The 19,690-nt window shown below is 39.6% G+C and overlaps 1 protein-coding gene and 1 long non-coding RNA gene across 3 annotated transcripts; both read left to right on the top strand.

Annotated features, from left to right (window-relative positions):
• Positions 1–239: 239 nt before the first annotated feature.
• LOC117079529 lies at positions 240–797 on the top strand. Its single transcript, XR_004435492.1, has one exon. It is a non-coding gene; the product is annotated as an uncharacterized LOC117079529 (long non-coding RNA).
• On the top strand, positions 328–18,738 carry CA2 (carbonic anhydrase 2). Of its 2 annotated transcripts, XM_033203523.1 has the most exons (7): positions 328–828; positions 1,976–2,173; positions 10,785–10,903; positions 11,411–11,503; positions 12,867–12,929; positions 14,198–14,353; positions 17,926–18,738. In XM_033203523.1, the coding sequence occupies exons 1-7, from the start codon at positions 795–797 to the stop codon at positions 18,043–18,045; spliced, it is 783 nt and encodes a 260-aa protein (XP_033059414.1). In that variant the 5' UTR covers positions 328–794; the 3' UTR covers positions 18,046–18,738. The 2 variants fall into 2 exon arrangements, with proteins under 2 accessions (XP_033059414.1, XP_033059415.1); XM_033203524.1 differs by lacking the exon at positions 11,411–11,503.
• Positions 18,739–19,690: the final 952 nt, after the last annotated feature.

Raw genomic sequence — 19,690 nt, forward strand, 5'->3', positions numbered from 1 at the left:
GGCTCGCCCGAGCGTGGGCTGCGGGCAGGGGACTGTGGCGCCGCTGTCTCGTTTTATTCCACGGTGGTGCAGCAGAGGGCGCGTGGCTCTCAGCGCTCAGTGCTGCGCGTTCCCCAGCGCCTCTAGGATCGTATCCCTATTTGCCCCAAGGTCATAGCTCCTAACCCAGCTTGCCAGCCCCAGGCCGGGGACACCAGAAACGGAGCCCTTCGCGCTGGAGACCCCGGCGCGGGTGGGGTGGGAGGGCTCCAGGGCCAGGAGACAGATCACAATGGGCACAGGGGATGAAAGGTGCCGGGGGTCCGGGTCTCGAGCAGTCCCTGCCGCCGCCAGACTCCGCGCCCTGGAGGGGGATGGGGTGCGCGTAGACGCTCTGCGGCCCGGGTCGGACGGAGGAGCCCAGGAGCCACCGCAGCCGCCGCAAGCCCAGAGATCCGAGCTTCGCTGCCAGCCCAGGACACCAGGGCCCGGACGCGGGCCGAGGGGAGCCGGGCGGCGGGAGAGGAGCCCCGGAGCCCCGCTGAGCGCCCGCCGAGAGGGCGTTTTCCCCGCCCCCGGAGCCTAGCCCGCCCGGCCCGCCCCGAGCGCGGGGAGATCACCTCCGCCCGTCACCTCCTCCCCTTGTCGCCTAGGTCCACCCAGGCCCCCTCCCCCGGGCCGCTCCCGGGCACGAAGTTGGCGGGAGCCTATAAAAGCCGGTGCCGGCACGACCCGCGGACAAACAGTGCAGGCGCCTGAGCCGCTGCTGCTAGACCTGTGCCGATTCCTGTCCAGCCCCGACCGCCGGCGCGATCATGTCCCATCACTGGGGGTACGGCAAGCACAACGGTGAGTGCCGGCGGTGGCCGGAGCGGCGGCCCACCGATCTCGGATCCCCGAGCCTGGATGCCGGCCCGGGGCCCACAGCACCCGCACATGCTGTTTACCGCGGCCACGGGGAGCGCTGGATGCTCAGGTGCGCCCCAGGCGCTCACTCCGCTTGCGGCTCCCGGGCGCCAGGGATGCCCCCCTTGCCCCAGCTGCGAGGCCACTGTCGAGGAATCACCGCGTCCGCCCGAGGCGCGCAGGGCCCGAAGGAGGGGAGGCACAGCCCTGGCCGGGGGACCCGAGGACAGTCCCTCCAGGGTCCCGACCTGGGGATCATTTTAACCGGACCTAGGTGGAGGCGGGGAAGGGTTGTAACGGAAAATTCTAGTTGTTGATCGCAGAGAAATTAAGAGACTCCCCTTCCCCCTTCCCCACACCTCAGTCCACCCCCCCACACACCCCTGCAGTTTCCTCACCACCTGTGGCTAAGGCGCTCAGCACGAACTGTCCCGGGGCATTTTCCAGTGCTGGTTTGAATCCATGGCGCTGATTTCCGAGTTTTCCCTTCGTCTCTCGACTTATAATGTTAGGGGGTCGGACACCAGGAATCAGGTTTTATCTTGGCCTCAGACCTGGTTCTTCGGAGCCAGCGGAGCAGAGAAGCATGCCTCGGCGCACCTAGCGCATCTTTGGAGGGTGTGGGGCTTCCTAGGTAGTGGGGACCCTGACGGTTAAAGGAGGGGTGGACCCGGCGCCTGGGCAGTGAGGAAAGGATCCGGATCTCCTTGAATGTCTTAAGTGAGCTTGCATATCCCAAAATCCCAACCACAAGCCCTGACATTAGTGTCTGCCCAACTTCACTTGCTGAATTTCAGTAAAATGACTTTAAGATAGCTAATATTTATATAGCACTCAGTGATCTAAAAGCTTTACGTATATCGATTCTAATTCTTACAGCGACATCTATGAGGTAAATTTCTAATTATTCCATATTACAAATGGGGAAACTGAGGCACAGATTACGTGTTTTGCCAAAATTTACCCCACTGTTAAGTGGTGCTTCTAAAATTGGAACTGAGCAGATAGGCTCCGGAATGATTGTTCTTCTCTAGGGGTCTGGGTGTACCTTTCCCTACAATGGAGGATTCACAGGTCTTCTTTCCCCCAGGACCTGAGCACTGGCATAAAGACTTCCCCAATGCCAAGGGAGAGCGCCAGTCCCCTGTTGACATCGACACTCATACAGCCAAGTATGACCCTTCCCTGAAGCCCCTGTCTGTTTCCTATGATCAAGCAACTTCTCTGAGGATCCTCAACAATGGTCATTCTTTCAACGTGGAGTTCGATGACTCTCAGGACAAAGCAGGTCAGTGTTTAGAAAATAACTTGTGTATTTTAGACAGTAGCTGTTTTCCGAGCTTAATGGAAGGAGCCAGGAACAGCAGTAGGAACCCTCTTAATAGCACAGTTTGTCTCAGGACTCAAGGATGCTACCCTGATCATTTTCAGTAGGTCTCAGATTCTGAGAAGTAGGCTAATTAGTTTGAAGTGTCCCGAGGCCGTTTCTCTTCTGTGAAATCCCTGACTTATATGTAGGGCATTGAATAACTGCGATATGCCTGTGAAAAGTCACAAAAGGCGCAAAGTCCCCCAGCAATAAAGATCAATCATGATGAGATTTGCACTAATTGAACTTTTAAGATTGTAAAATATTTGTCTTCCAGAGCTGATGCGTATCCATTAAAAAGTATATCTTAGTGAGCCATATCTTCAAGGTAGCAGCGAGAAGAGTAACAAAAAACATGCCAATGTAAAATGCTGAATTTCTTGGAAAATGTTTTGGGTATTTCTTAAGACTGGGCTAGTGTGATAAAAATGGCAGCATATTTTGATATCTACTCAGAAATTCATTCCACAAACGAAGATGTTGTAGAGTTGGTGGACATACCTGGCCCATTACTGACAAAACCAATTACCATGTTTATTTGTAATAGAACTGTTTACAGGATGCTCACTGTAGAAAAAAGAAAAAGTGCTGCTTTTTTTTTTTTTTTTTAAATCTCTCTCTTTTGAAACAAGAGAACAATCCCATTCAGACATAGTAGCTGCCTTCTTTGCTCAGCAGTTGCTTTAATTGCCAGTGCCCTATTTTCCTGAGTGCTTTCCTCTGAAGGTCATTGAATGAAATGGTGCTGCAAACACATTTTGTTTGGTGGTGGGAGTGAGGGGAGTGGTGGAGCAAAATGAGAAAGTTTTGGAGTAGTGACCTATGGTACTAATATATTGTATAACATGTAATTATAACCATTTGGGTTGACTATTCTTTGTCAGTAGCTATCCTATATAGTCAGCTTGGTTTTGAAAAAAGAATTCTTCCCTCCTTTCAACTTTTAAAAAATTTGTAAACACCTGGCTTTCTGAAATGGTGAATCTGGAAGACAATTAGATGGGGGATAATGTGGAGATCATCTGAGAAATGTTTTCAACCTACCTGTGCCTGCCTGTGTGCACCCCTCCCCTGTACACACATACATACATACACACACACACTCACAATCATACTCACACATTCTGACACAGTATGATGATTTATTAGAATCAAGTAAAGGTTGTACATTGAAGACAGTTCAGTGATTCTGCTACATTGCTTTCCCAAGCATTCCTCTCACTCCAAAGGAACAGTGTTATATAATTAAACAATTTTTTTCTTGTAAAGAATACTGTATATTTATAACATGACAAGGCCAAAGGTCTCAAGGTATTACACATGCAGAAAGGATACTATAACATTTCATGTCTAGTCATTTACAAACTAAAAGAAGTGAGCTACTTTAGTCTGTAGCTGTACTTTTTGAAAGAGCCACAATGATGTCATTGTTTTCAATGGATGTAATGTCTACCAAATTTTGTATCTCATTGGATGCTACATAGAAGTTGGATACTTTTGAGTATTTTTTAGAACACTGAAGAAACAAATCTCCAACAAATGAAAGCAGATGAGGTTCCTTATAGTCCTTAGAAAATGGATAGTGAAATAAATTATTCTAGTAATACATATTATTGGAAAGTGGATTTGAACATATGATCTGGTGGTTATCAGCATAGACTGGGGTCAGAGAGACCTGGAGTTGCGTTCTAGCTCTGCCGACAACTAGCTCAGAGACTTTGGGAGTAATATTGTCTAGGTTTTAGTTGTTTTTAACTGTAAAGTTGGAGTAACAATAGTGTCTGCCACAGTGGAAGGATGAAATGGGACAGTATATGTAAAGCACCTAGCCTAGTGCCTGGCGCATAGAAGTTCCTCAATAAATGGCCTCTGTTGTTGTCACCATTTGAAACCTTCAACCACCTCTGTTAGACAATTGCTGTATATGTTGCACCTGAGATAAGATTTCTGAATAAACTTTTTCTTTAACAGCTTTAAGATTAGTTCCCATCATTGGATGGTATTTTAAAAATTTATTTTATATTTTCCGAAGCATTCTGTTTATCATACTGAATATGTACTTATTTTATGTATGAAGTTATTATATAGTTATATATTTTACCATGAATCTGTTAAACTTTGACGGATTTCTCCATAAGCAGTAACTAATTAGATCTAGCTACATTTTTAGCAGCTACTTCTTGAGGAGAGCAATGCATACATTTTTAAAGAAGTTGGCCGGCCGGGCGCGGTGGCTCAAGCCTGTAATCCCAGCACTTTGGGAGGCCGAGACGGGCGGATCACGAGGTCAGAAGATCGAGACCATCCTGGCTGACATGGTGAAACCCCGTCTCTACTAAAAAATACAAAAAAAAAAAAAAAAAAAAACTAGCGGGCGAGGTGGCGGGCGCCTGTAGTCCCAGCTACTCGGGAGGCTGAGGCAGGAGAATGGCATGAACCGGGAGGCGGAGCTTGCAGTGAGCTGAGATCCGGCCACTGCACTCCAGCCCGGGCGACAGAGCGAGACTCCGTCTCAAAAAAAAAAAAAAAAAAAAAAAAAAAAAGTTGGCCATGTTTAGATTGTGAAACAGATGAAAACCATGGCGTTTAGGTAGGAGCTCCCACCCATGTCTTTAGAGACACATGTATTATCCACCTAGTTCTTCTACAAAAAAAAAAAAATCATTACTAACACCACTTAAATGCATGGGAAGCTAAGCATCATGAAAGCAGGGTGGAGGCCTGGTCCCTCTCCTGTTTCCCAGAGCCCATGCTGGAAATATCTAAAGTAGAAAGACATAGAAATAGTAGACCCTGACTGCCACTTTGATAAGTGCAGAAAGCAAGTATTCCGAGGAACTATGGAAACGTGAAGGAGGCTTAGCAGTCTAACTGTGTAAGACAGGAAAGACTTTCCAGGGTAAATAAGGCTTATGTGGAGGCTTGAAGGATTTTGATGTCTTGGACAAGAGTCCAGGCAAAGGGAGATAGGAAATACCAGGGGACTTAAGAGAGCACAGCATGTGCTCCAGAAAGGCAAGAAGGCATACTAAAAGCAAGGTCAGGAAGTACTTGCCCTCATTTGCATATGAAAGATTCCTTTGTAATTTTGCCTCTCTTTTCCACATTTTCAGTTACCTTGGTTAAACAAGGATGCAGAATATATTAAAATGTCAATATTAAGGGAAAAGACATCTACAGAATAAATTTTTAAAAATTATACCATGTGGGGGCCAGGCATGGTGGCTCACACCTGTAGTCCCAGCACTTTGGAAGGCTGAGGCAGGCAGATCACTTGAGGTCAGGAATTCAAGACCAGCCTGGCCAACAGGGTGAAACCCCGTCTCTACTAAATATACGAAAAAATGAACTGGGTGCTGTGGCATGCGTGTGTAACCGCAGCTACTCAGGAGGCTGAGACAGGAGAATTTGGATCCTGGGAGGCGGAGGTTGCAGTGAGCCCAGACCACACCACTGCACTCTATCCTGGTGACAGCATGAGACTCCATCTCAAAACAAACAAACAAACAAAACCACACACAAAGAAAAAACATGTGGAAAAACTCCCTTTAAACTTTTTTTTTTTTTAATAAAACAATCCTAGGCTCTCAAAGCCAAAACAAAGAGTAGAGATACTCTAGTTAAACTCACCTAAAATAAACATGAAGAAACTGAAGCCGAAGAGTTTAAATAACTTGCTAAGTCATCTCCTTGCTAGTTTGCTGGAGGCACTAAATAGCAATCACTTAAAAATAGAATTAGAATAAAAATATTTGAAGGATAACCATATTTGACATTTAGTTTGTACATACCATTTTTTTAAAAACTGGCATTTTTTTCTGTGCACTTAAGTCAAAAAGTTTTTTATTTTACTCATTTAATTTTAAAAAATCAACAGTTTAACATATTTTTTTGTTAGGAATTATTTTTGTGGTGGTAACATTGTTAGATTTCCTATACCTCTTATTTCCTGCATTTAAATGTAGTTCATTTACCTGTCTTCTTTGTCTTAATGAGATTTCAGCCTTCTAGAACTTCTCATAAATTGAGGTTTTCCAATATGCTTTAAATGTTCTCTTATATCCAAACTTGAGTACTTGGGTATCAGGAACTGAGTGGGTTGACTTTACCGCTGATTTAAGCTTGAGAGAATTTTTTAAAATGTGGAGTTAATAGGATTTAACTAGAAGCTTGGGTTAGAGCTCTCATCAATCTTCTAAATTCCTTTGAAAATAAGCCACCTTAAATTCACCTTAAGTTAATGAAAAATTGCTAATCCCTTTAGGTTTTTTAAAAAACTTATTAAATAATAACTCACCCTGCTTGAGATGTTTTATTAATGGCCTTATCTAGGAGAAAAGAATAGTAGTCAAATTATTAACTCCTGCTAACTTATTAACTTTTATTAAGGAGTTTAATACTCTCCTGCTTTATTGCAAAGTTAGGGACAAATTTTGAAAGCCAATGCCAGAATTATTGGGCCAACTCTTATCCAAGTCTTACATCATTTCTGTTTCTTAGAAACTGGAATTTTTAAAATCTGTTTGTTATTTCAAGAAAAGAGTAAAGGAAGCTGGATGAGTTTACCTGTGCTCTTTCTAAGTGACCTATTGTCTGTATGACATAATGTATCTTCATACATGGATCCTGCTTGACTTTCAGAGACTTGCTTTTGAAGCTCTAAAAGTTTTCTTCCACAGCAGTCCTAAGTTAAAAGACAGCTCAGCAACAAACGAAAGGGCTTGTCATGCACACAGTCATGGTGTCAGCAAAACCCTAAATACCTAGAAAATGGACCAACATATTCTAAACACTGTAGTTACTATATTCACATCAAAACAGCTTCTTTTTTTACTCCTATATAATTGCCACAACTTAAACCACAACTTCTGTTGAATTTCGACTGTGTTTACTCTAGTGAAAGTGACAGCTACACATCTTATTGCTTTAAAACAAATGGAACACGTGTATGTTTTTTATCCCCAGATTTGTCTATATTGGCATGTAGCCCTAGGATTATTGGCTGCTGCCAACAGGCAAAACAGTAATGCATGATTTTAACATTTTCAGGTTATTTATAGAAAAGATAGTCCCGAAAATGACATGTTTTCTGTAGAATTAGTCATTTGCTTCATTAGTAGGAAATCATTTAAATTTTATTTTTAAACTAAAGATTATTGGGACTAGTTTATTTATATTTTGGACTTAAAAGAAACTGTTGACATTCATTAAGGTCTTTAGTCTGTTACTCCAGTGCATCTTAATTTAGTTTAAGTGATTAGGAAGAAAAAATTTAAAAATATTAAATGTTCAGCTTTTAATTTGTATAAGCAATGTGATTCATTTCAATATTGCTAGATCTCTTATTTTTCTCAAAAAGTAATTTATATAATTTCCTCAAATAATATGTATAGGAAGACAGATTATTCTATAACATTACACTTAGTGCTTGTTTTGTGTTATATACAGAGTATATATAATTGATGACAGATCATGAAAATTAAAATTGGTTGGAGCTCTTGATGTTGAGATTTGAATTTAAATTAAATTTGGGAGGTCTTGAAAAAACGTTAGAGTAGAAAACTGTATTTATTCTCCATCCCTCACAAAACACATTTCTGGGGCACAATAAACCATTGACTCTTTAAAGCGCCACTGCCATGGCTGGATTTTACAGAGAAAAAATATACAGTTAGAAATTTCTGCTATTTTTAAAAATTATTTTTATATTAGAAAATAGATTTCATTTTAAACTGTAACAGTTTAGAAAATGGCATGTAGTCATTTAAATAAATAAGTAGATCCAGAATATACCATAAAGTCCCTAACTTAAACCAAAATATTATCTTTTATTTTTCTCAAATAAAAAGTTTGAGTTTATGACAATTTATTATAACAATGTTTTTGAAGGACTTCATTGACTAAACTCCATGCTAAGAGTTTGCCAGAATTGCTGCCTTCTGTAGCAAGTAAACGTTAAAGATTTAATAACTTTTTCTAGTTACAGTGAGTTTCTAATCTTCATAGCAAAGAGTTTTATTTTAACAGGGGCTAAAACAGGTACCTGGTGATAGTAGATTAGCACTGAACATGTTTAATCATTGAGCCCAGAGTACTTTTTCCTTTTTTTTTTTTAGTGTTAGCTGTTAGCAAGCATTGTTTAATAAAAGTTTGCACACACTCTTGCCTAATTCTGAATGTTCTTAGAAACAAATTAAGATGAAATTTTAAGATTTGTAAGAGAAAGAATAAGAATAATAAATAGCAATAAACTTTATTCTCCTTAAAATGTAAGATCCTGCTATGATTCTTCACTGGGGAGAAAGAAGATACATTTAGAAAACTGGTTATCTCAGATACTTAGTATGGTTTTATTTAGTTAGTTTTACCACTTGGTAGAATTAATGATGTGACAAATGACATTTGCTTCTTATTATCAGCCAGTTGGTTGCTAGCTTTAAAGAGTTATTATAAAGCATTTTTTTCAGTATTAATTTATTTCATGAACATGTATTTAATTTTTAAGGGTATATTATTATTAAAAAAAAGGAATTCTTTCATTCTCTTAAAAAAAGTCTAGAATTAGAGGCTAATAGTTCCTTATAGAATTCTCAGGAAACATATTGTCATAATAAGTTGTTTTTGTGTTCCAAGAGATGTGACTTTGTCAGAATACATCCAAATTCATATTTCTTAGCAGATCTGAAACATAACACCATTTATAATTCTTTCTGTTTCCATTCTTCCTTTTTTATCCTGGCCTACTGTAAAACAGATCTGGCAGCCAGAGGTTGTATCAGGAACCACAGAAAGACCTCACTGCTTAAATATCTTCAAAGCAGTGTTTCAATTTGAATAGATGAATGGGTGTTGCTGCCATGTAAGCATATTTAGGTGAAGCTCATGAACAAATCTTGTTATACAGAAGTTATCCCTTTGTTCTGCAATGCCAAAGTAAATTTGGGCTCATTATTTTATGGAATTATAAAGTAAAGCTAATAAAATACACTTATAGCAACAGATGTTTAATTCCCAGTACTAGAAAAATAAAATTTAAATTGTGGAACTAAACTACTTTTAAAAGCTTTTGAATATAATGGTTAAATCCCATTAATACATATAAAGTTAGGTACAGAGTTTCTTGGTGCATGGGAGACAGAGTGATTTCACACTATTTTAATCCTCTGTCAAGATGCAACTTGTTAATTATGTACAGATAGTTCGTAGCCCAAGTATGTGAGTTTTAGTACTGATTTTGCTTAGTGAGGTTACGTTAACGCCAAAATAGTAGAATCATGGAATAGTTATCAAGTTAGAATTTTAAGTTCTTAGAGATAATAGAGCACATTACACTGCATATAGAAGACAATCCATAAAATATTAGTAAAATAGTAAATGATTTAGTGTATCCACTTTACAGATGAGTGAATTAAGGTCAAAGAGGTTTAATAAAAATTTTTGGCTGGGCACGGTGGTTCACGCCTATAATCCTGGCACTTTAGGAGGCCAAGGTGGATGGATCACTCAAGCTCAGGAGTTCCAGACCAGCCTGGGCAACAAGGCAAGACTCTGCCTCTACTAAAAATATAAAAATCAGCTGGACATGGTAGTGCACGCCTGTAATCCCAGCTACTCGGGAGGCTGAGGCACGAGAATCACTTGAATTCTGCTTGAGGCGGAGGTTGCAGTGAGCTGAGATCGCACCACTGCACTCCAAGCCTGGGCAACAGAGCAAGATTTTGTTAAAAAAATAATAATAGCCAGGATAGTCTTGATCTGCTGACCTCGTGATCAGCCCACCTCGGCCTCCCAAAGTGCTGGGATTACAGGTGTGAGCCACCATAATAATAATAATAATGATAATTTAAAAATAAATAAATAAATAATAAAAAATTAAGGGGACAAAGCTAGCCAGCAGCAGTGACAGTCCAAATTCTAAAGAATTTGGGAAGCCTATATAAGGATAATTGGATTTTGCAATGTTAAGATCAATGGAGTACTTATTTCACAAATTCGGGTGTGTAAGAACTGGTATCAGAATTTAGCAAAGCAGGCTGTATGGCAGCCATCGGGCCTTGGTAGAACAGACGGTCCCACGTTTGCAAGTGTATGTAGCAGACCAATTATTTGGCCAGTAGCTGCATGGGCACTTCCTAAATGATTCACAGAGGGATTATTAGTTTCACTTAAAATTTTCTCTCTCTGGACCTGAATCTATGACTCTAAAACAAATCCAGAAAAAGGAATCAGTATGCTCAGAAAGAAAGATGTGAAAAGCATCCTTTCTCCAGACAACACATGTTAGGAATAAAAACAGACGAAGTGATTTTGTTCAGCACCATAGACTAAACTTGACTCCGGATTGAATTTTCAGAGTGAAATGTGATGAAAGGCAAACATTTAGTACTGTAAAACAGAACTAAAGATGGTAATATTTAGACGTGTGTTTCATGTGTGTGTGTGTGTATGAGTGTATGTGTGTATACATATGTATGTATGTGTATGCAGATACATACATATATGTTATATGTATATATGTTTTTAATTATAGTGCTCAAGGGAGGACCCCTGGATGGCACTTACAGACTGATTCAGTTTCACTTTCACTGGGGTTCACTTGATGGGCAAGGTTCTGAGCATAGTGTGAATAAAAAGAAATATACTGCAGAGGTAAGATATACTTTTTTTTTTCTTTCCAGGGAAAAATGTTTATAAGTTGATAGCATTAATTTCAAAAGCTTAATTTGTAAATTCAACTCACACCCAGTGAACCACTTCTTTTACAAAAGACCTTCATATTTGCTTTTTATAACCTTTAATTGTGACATCATACTTAATGCTGCAGAACTTTCTCTACTGTCTCCAACTCCACCATTTGCAAAAAGTAAACAGACTCAAATTAAAGGATCCTGTTTTAACATAAATTTGGATATCAAATGTGTGCCTTCTGTCAAAACTGTACATTTCTTTGTCTTAGAGTTATTGATGAAAACACTTGCTATTATACCAAGTACTCTGTGGATAATTAGAATTAAAATGAAAGGAAAGTTTTGATTTAAAATTATCCGTATTTTCAATTTCCTAAGTAACCTTTACTGTGAGAAAAAGACCACTGGACAAAATCTGTCAGCTTTGATTGTGTAAACCACTCACTGTGGCTTTGTCTCTTCGCCGTAGCTTCACTTGGTTCACTGGAACACAAAATATGGGGATTTTGGGAAAGCTGTGCAGCAACCCGATGGACTGGCCGTTCTAGGTATTTTTTTGAAGGTTAGTTGATGGCCCAATTATTTCTTTTTTTCCTATTTTTAATAAAGAATGACCAGACAGAACATTTGTCACATACAGGACATTCTACAGAAGAGCTTAGGAAATGCCTTTGTCCCTGAAATGTTTTCAAGTTTATCTCCTCCTTTCATATCTGCTAGTTGCAGTGGAGATGGAGGACAGAAAGACAATAGGAGAGGTGTTTATCCGGTACTGTTTGGATGTAAATGCCGGTACTGTTTGGATGTAAATGTGAAGAACATAAAGAGATCAACTTGGGTGACTGCTAGGTGTTTGTTTTCTTTTCATTTAACCTGAGGCTAAACAGTACTATATCATGATAAAGTAAGATCAGGTTCTGAAGAGGGGAAGGACAGTGAATTTCAGGCAACAGTGGGACATAACTGGTTGAGCTGCCCTCTAAACAGTGGTAAAGGGGAATGGAGAAAGGTCTGGACTGGAGATTTATGAGCTATGATTCATATGTTGAGGTGAAAGCTACAGGTGTCTATGAAAATCATCCAAGTGCAGCACGAAGAGGGAGATGAGAAAGCTGTGCAGGGAGCAATCCTGAGAAACTGCAAAATGTAAGGCCTTTACAAGGGGACGGATGCAAATTAAACAACTTAAAAGGGGTCAGGCGTGGTGGCTTACACCTGTAATCCCAGCACCTTGGGACACCAAGGCAGGAGGATAGTTTGAGGCTGGGAGCTCAAGACCAGCCTGGGCAACATAGCGCCATTCCATCTCTATAAAATTTTTTAAAAATTAACTGGGCATAAAACAAACAAACAAACACAAAAACACAAAATTAGCTGGGCATGGTAGTGTATACCTGCAGTCCCGGCTACTCGGGAGGCCAGGGCAGGAAAATCACTTGAGCCTAGGGGTTTGAGGTTACAGTGAGCTATCATCATGCCACTGCACTACAGGCTGGGTGACAGAGTAAGACTCTGACTCTAAAAAACAAGGCAAGAGTTAAGAGAGATTTGGGATGTTGGAAGGCATAGGGAAAGCCAAAGAAGAAGATAATTTTTAAAAAGAAGAGATGACCATGGTGTAAAGTCCTACAAGGAAATCAAGGCAAGTCCTTGAAGAGTATTCTGAAAGTTAGAGGTCACTGGGGACAATTGAGCCAGTGGTTTCAGGAGTACTATCTGAGTGGAAGCCGAGGCAGGCTGAAGATTCGGTGAAAGTAGGCAAGTCTATGGTGTCAGTGTCATCAAGCCAGTACTGATGGGTATCATGTATAAAGTGGAGGATTTGGGCTATTTGGATGTTTTCTAATAGAGCTACCCAAATAAAAATAAAAACTGCTACAGTAACAACTGGGTGATAGTATCTTGCCCTTTATGTTTTTCTTTAGGTTGGCAGTGCTAAACCAGGCCTTCAGAAAGTTGTTGATGTGCTGGACTCCATTAAAACAAAGGTAAATTTGAATTTTCTGCCACCTTCTTAGGGTACTGATTTTCAATACTCCATTGGTTTTAGAAATTTCTTTTGATCAAATTGCACAGTCTCAATGACATGTGGTATTTGGATGAGCAGTTAATAAAAGTAGAATATTCCTTAAATATTTAATGTGTCTTTCAACAAAGTTGATCCTAATGCTAGCATAATTCTAAGACTTGTGTTTATTTAATCTTGCTCCCCCATCATTTGAACATCCATATGTAAGAGTCAGAGAATCTTATGACTGCAAGGTGGTTCAAAGGTCCTCTAGTCAAATTATTCACTCATTCACACAGCAGATATTTGTTGAGTATGTACTATGTGCCAGTCGCTTTGCAAACAAGTAGACACAATGGTGAACAAGATAAACAAGGCCCTGTTTCATGGAGATTTCTATTCCATAACCTCTTTGCATTCATTCATCCTGCATTTAAATCCTCTCTATAGCATAGTTGTATTGAGGTCGTTGAGCATCTGTTTAAACAATACAGTCACTTCCCATAATGGGGAACCTATCACCAGGGGCAGCCCTGGCTTTATAAAGCTGATCCTCACATTGAAGCAGCATCTATCCTCTGAAATGCTCACTCTACACCCCTGGCTTGAGCCCCTTGAATTCATAGAATAAACCTGATCTCTCTTCCACATAACCCTACTCTCTCTCTACTCTGTTTTTTCACCTACCTCAAGCTAATTATCTTTAGTTCCCTTTAACTATTCTCATATGACATCGTTTTCTCTCTTTGCCACCACCTTGTCACTCTTCCAGTAAATCATTCCTGTTTGCTTGAAAAGTGTAGTGTCCAAAACAGAATGTAGTTATTTGATTCTGACCTAGAGCGAGAAAATCACCTCCTCATCAGGGATACCCTGTTTCTGTTATTGCAATCTGAAGTCACCTGATTTTAGTGGCAGCAGTCTCACTTTAAATAGTGGGTGTGATCAGTTAATGACTTAATGGAGAATGTAAGAGATCATTTTAGATAAAAGGCCAAGATGAAAAATGGACATGTGAAAATAGTTTTTTGTTTTGTTTTGTTTTGCTAAGACCTGCCACATATTTTCAAGTCGAATGTCTTCTGTTAATTTCTTTTTATTTTGTTTGCCAGTGAATATAGGACCTCTCTTTTAAAAAGTGTTTTTGACCATCAGAGAGGAGTAAACCTATTTGTGTCTCCTGCTTTCCCACCTTCCTCCTACTCTGTCAATGTGACGGTTTGAACCTGCATATTTGCTTTGTTCTAGGGCAAGAGTGCTGACTTCACTAACTTCGATCCTCGTGGACTCCTTCCTGAATCCTTGGATTATTGGACCTACCCAGGCTCACTGACCACCCCTCCTCTTCAGGAATGTGTGACTTGGATTGTGCTCAAGGAACCCATCAGCGTCAGCAGCGAGCAGGTTGGTTTTCTAATGACAGGTCTGTTTACAGGTGGAGCATTTAGTCAAGGCAGAAGACCTTGGCCTCCAGAGTGAGAGAGACCTGAGATTTAATCCTTCTGCTACTTCTTGCTATGGAAATAGTGCCTTTGACGGTGCTCAGCAAATAAATAGCATTCAGTAAATCTTTGTTGTTATTAGCTATAAACTTACACAGTTTGTTTAGCCTGTAAAATTGAATAGTCATTGTAAAGATTCAATGAGAAAGGTGTCTGTCACCTAATAAATGCTTTTTTTTTTTTTTTGCCAGTTTTGAGGAAACTGAGGCTTAGAAATGTGAGAGTTCATATTCAAGGTTACATAGATATCAGTGAATTCCCAGCTTACTACTCACTCACATAAGAGCTTTCTGCAGTTTTATTTATATCAGAATGCATTTCTGAATCCTGACAGGTGAGAGTCATCCCTTGGAGAACACGTATCTGTTAAAACTTACTCCAGGTTGCTTTAGAGGCTTAGAGCAGGTATTCTTACATTTCCAATACAATGTATTGTGTGATGTTCAAGTGATTAATGCAGCTTCTAAGTCACTGATGAGTGGCCACAAAAGTGGATACAAATGAATTTTTCCTAGACTTGTCTCTTAGCACACAGTTGAAATGTAGAAAGTGAACATTCCTTAGGATTCACAAGAGGTTGGATCCTGAATAATTTAAGGAGAGCTTTAGGAGCCAACAATCTTGAAAATGGTAACTATGTGAGTAGTGACAGTGTGATTTAAACGTACAAAAATGCTGAATAATAGAGGTTTAGAGCTGCAATGTGCAATAGAGATTATGTTGTCCAACTTTCTCACTTCACTGGCTTGAATCACATTGATCAACAACAGTCTGAGAAACAGGAAAATTGAAGTGTTTTCCCCTCAGCTACCTTGGGACAGAATCAGGTCTGGGAGGAAGGATTCTATTCCTGTGTCCTCCTTTAGAATATGGACTTATGAATGCTGAAGATGCTTCACATCTTTATTTAAAGGAAATATATATCTGACTGGAAAATTACTTGTAGCATATCAACGTGGGCCTAAAAAATAGCATGCTTGTCTTGTAGTATGTCACTTGAAGATTGACCTTGTAGTAATAAGATATTTGAGCAAGCTTCTTGAAGTTATAGTGTAAGGAAAGATTATAGTGCCACTTTGCTATGTAGATGCAGTGTTTACGTTGTAATTTAAAACATGGAATTTTTTTTCTTCTTTCACTGAGAGCAATCCAACTTTAAAGCAATAGTCTGACATTTAGAGCCATTATAACAAATAGATTTACGGCATATACACACCCATAGGCCAAAATACACATATAGATAAGGGCAGTTGAACCTACTGCATTAATCCCTGTGCCCTCAGTTTGCTCTTTAAAGTTGAAAGTGGTATTAAACAAATAATGTTAATTGCATATATTGGCAAAATACCAATAGGGCTATTTTTCTTGTCCTATAACATGGAGTCTGGAGGGAGGCTCATGCTCAGCTCAGGAAGCTAGGGCTCCAGATCCTCCTCTGTCTGATTCCCTTGACTTGGCCTTGCCCATCTTCAGGTGAGGACTTCATCCTCAAGGTAGTTGCAATAGCATTTTGAGCATCACATCTGGATACAACCACTTCTTGAGGAGGAAATGAATACCTCTTCCATTGGCTCCCTAGGAGCAGAGAAGCTTTTCCCTGAAGGCCCCTAGCAAACCTTTCACTTCTCACTGGCTAGAATTGCGTTTCTTACTTAGTCCCTAGCCAGGGAATGTGATCATTTCGGCCTGTGGGTGTGTATACACCATAAATCCATTTGCTATAATGGCTCTAAATGTCAGACTATTGCTTTAAAGTTGGATTGCTCTCAGTGAAAGAAGAAAAAAAATTCCATGTTTTAAATTATAACGTAAACACTGCATCTACAAAACAGAGTGGCATTATAATATTTCCTTACACTACAACTTCATTACCCTACTGAGGCTTACAGGGAGAAAGCAGATGTCTGTTAATGAGGAAGTATGGGGGTGGGGGGTGTGGATTTTAGGTAAGCAGTATAAACGGGTCTGCTAATTCTGCTACCTTTGTTTTCTATATTCAGGCTCTGTCTCTGTGATGCTAAAATAATGAGTCAAGTTGACTAATGTGATGAGTGTAATTTAATTGGTGCAGTGAGGAACAGAAATTGGTTATATTGGTTTGATCAAAAGTTTGACCTGATTACACTTTATGAACAGACTCTCTTTCAGATTGCTGGAATTCTGTTGCAATGAGTCAACCCTATATATCCTTAGAATGCTCCCTAGCATTCAGTAACCATAGCTGTACATGTTATGTGCATGGAAGGTGGCTTTATGGGAGTGATTGAGAGACTATTACCGGACAAAAGAAATCAGGTTAAAGGCTGTTGATTCCTGGGCTGCTGTATTACTGCCCAAACCACCCTTTTTCATTTGGATCAAGTCTTGGTTAGAGGGAGGAAAGTAGCACTTTTTAAGAATCTTGAAGAAGTGGGAGACTGTTTAATGGCTTCCTGTATCTCAGTGGTGGCCAGTAAACTGAAACAAGTTTACAAGGGAATAAAAATCAGCCAGTGATAAGGGGTTCTAATGTTAAATGCATATATTGGCAAAATACCAATAGGGCTATGTAGGGTGATTAGCATTCACAATTGTTCACTAAAATGCTGTTTTTAAAACAGGGAAGTAGAAAGGTTGAGTGCAACTCCATAGCATGAGATAAATTGAGCTAGTTAAGGCAAATCAGTCTGGGCAAATTCATTTTTGTGTTTTTGTGTATTTGGAGATGCCAGCTCGTCACTCAGCCCATAGAGCTTACAGGTCCTGACCACTTGATCTAATTGTACAGATGTGATAGTTTGTCTTCCCTGGGGCAGAAAACAAACTTTAATTTGAAACCAAAATTGTTATTATTTTGCATCTAAAGGTATGAGTTTATAGACTTTTGAGATTAAATTTTAAAATTAAAAGGTCACTGAAAATTTCCTTTAAAAATGGCCCCAATGAATTTGTGTATTTTGTATAAATTGGTTTGTTATATTAAAGCATGCATACATAATCTATATGTGATTATGTATTTATTAGGAATCAAATTGAATTTTGACCTTTGATGCACAGCACTGTGAATGTTGGGGAATGTAATTTTTGTTTGTTTTTGTTTCTGCTTTTTGAGACAGAGCCTCGCTCTGTTGCCTAGGCTGGAGTGCAGTGGCGCAGTCTCAGCTCATTGCAATCTCTGCCTCCAGGGTTTAAATGATTCTCGTGCTTTAGCCTCCCGAGTAGCTGAGATTATAGGTGTGCCACCACGCCTGGCTAATTTTTTCTTTCTTTTTTTTTTTTTTTTTTTTTAGTAGAGACAGGGTTTTGCCATGCTGGCCAGGCTGGTCTCAAATTGCTGACCTCAAGTGATCCGTCTGCCTCAGCCTTCCAAAGTGCTGGGATTATAGGCATGAGCCACTGTGCCTGGCAGGGGAATGTATTTAAAGATACAACACAAGCATATAACTGAATACTACTGTGAAACATTAATTATCAGTGTTTTATTGTGTCTTTTAGATGTTGAAATTCCGTAAACTTAACTTCAATGGGGAGGGTGAACCTGAAGAACTGATGGTGGACAACTGGCGCCCGGCTCAGCCACTGAAGAACAGGCAAATCAAAGCTTCCTTCAAATAAGATGGTCCCATAGCCTGTATCCAAATAATGAATCTTCAGGTGTTTCCCTTTAGCTAAGCACAGATCTGCCTTGGTGATTTGGACCCTGATTGCTTTATGTCTGGTTTTCCAGACGCTTCATCTCTTACTTGATAGGCTTACTAATAAAATGTGAAGACTAGATCAATTGTCATGCTTGACACAACTGCTGTGGCTGGTTGGTGCTTTGTTTATGGTAGTAGTTTTTCTGTAACACAGAATATAGGATAAGAAATAAGAATAAAGTACCTTGACTTTGTTCACAGCATGTATGGTGACGAACACTCAATTGTTCACTAAAATGCTGCTTTTAAAACATGGGAAAGTAGAATGATTGAGTGCAAATCCATAGCACATGATAAATTGAGCTAGTTAAGGCAAACCAGGTAGAATAGTCATGATTCTATGTAATGTAAACCAGAAAAAATAAATGTTCATGATTCCAAGATGTTATATTAAAGAAAAACTTTAAAAATTATTTAGTAAAGCTATCTTAAATATGATTTACGTTGTAATTTAGTGACTTTTGAATTACTGAGATGTAAATGAAGTATTATCTGTAAAAATTGTTATAATTAGAGTTGTGATACAGAATATATTTCAATTCAGACAATATATCATAACTTAATAAATATTGTATTTTAGATATATTCTCTAATAAAATTCAGAATTCTATTCTGGGTTATTTTATTGTGGACTGAGTAGTGGGTAATACAGTAATGGAGGAACAAATGTCTACTTTTACAATTCATAATTCCTTATTAATAATGAGCCATCATAATTGGCTTACTGATAATTGAAGAAGTCTCCATAAAAGGAAAACTCTGGAGGTCATTTACTTATTATGCCAAGTACTGTTTTAAGTGCTTTCTGAGCATTCATGTGATCTTCATGACAATCCTATGAAGATTAATTCTGCAAGAGAAATGATTACATTAAAAGTAGCAAGGTAGAGAAGGGGGAAGAGTCTGCACACTCAATCAATATAAGCCCCTTGGGAATAAAATAAATAAAAGTTCATTTTATTAAAAAAGGGAATTCAATTGATACCCAGGGTGATAAAATAATTTGAATTTTAAAAAGAGAAATTAAGCTGAGCATGGTAGCTCACTCTGGTAATCCCAGTACTTTGGGAGGCTGAGGCAGGATGATTGCTTTAGGCTGGCAGTTTGAGACCAGCCTAGGCAACATAGTGAGGCCTTGTCTCTATAAAAAATGTAAAAATTATTCGACCGTGGTGTTGCATACCTGTAGTCCTAACTACTTGGGAGTCTCGCGCACAAGGATCACATGAGCCCAGGCGTTCAAGTCTGTAGTAAGCTATGAGTGCACCACTGTACTCCAGTCTTGGTGACAGAGTGAGACCCTGTCTCTAAAGAAACACACAAACAAACAAAAAAGATGAATTATACAACTATTACAGACAGGAAAGAGTGAATAAAAGAAATAAAAATCTCTTGCTATTATACCTTTCTGGATTTAGCTCTGTGCCTTGACCATGGAGTCTTTGACTAATGAGTTATTCTGGAAAACGAAATAGAACACATATCAGGTTCTACACGTCAGGGAATAAAAACTTGTTGCTTTAGATAGAAAATTTCCTAAACTCACCTTAGATCTTTACCTA

Source organism: Trachypithecus francoisi, unplaced genomic scaffold, assembly GCF_009764315.1.
Source record: "Trachypithecus francoisi isolate TF-2019V2 unplaced genomic scaffold, Tfra_2.0 Lachesis_group7, whole genome shotgun sequence".
In the NCBI taxonomy this organism is placed as follows: Eukaryota; Metazoa; Chordata; class Mammalia; order Primates; family Cercopithecidae; genus Trachypithecus; species Trachypithecus francoisi.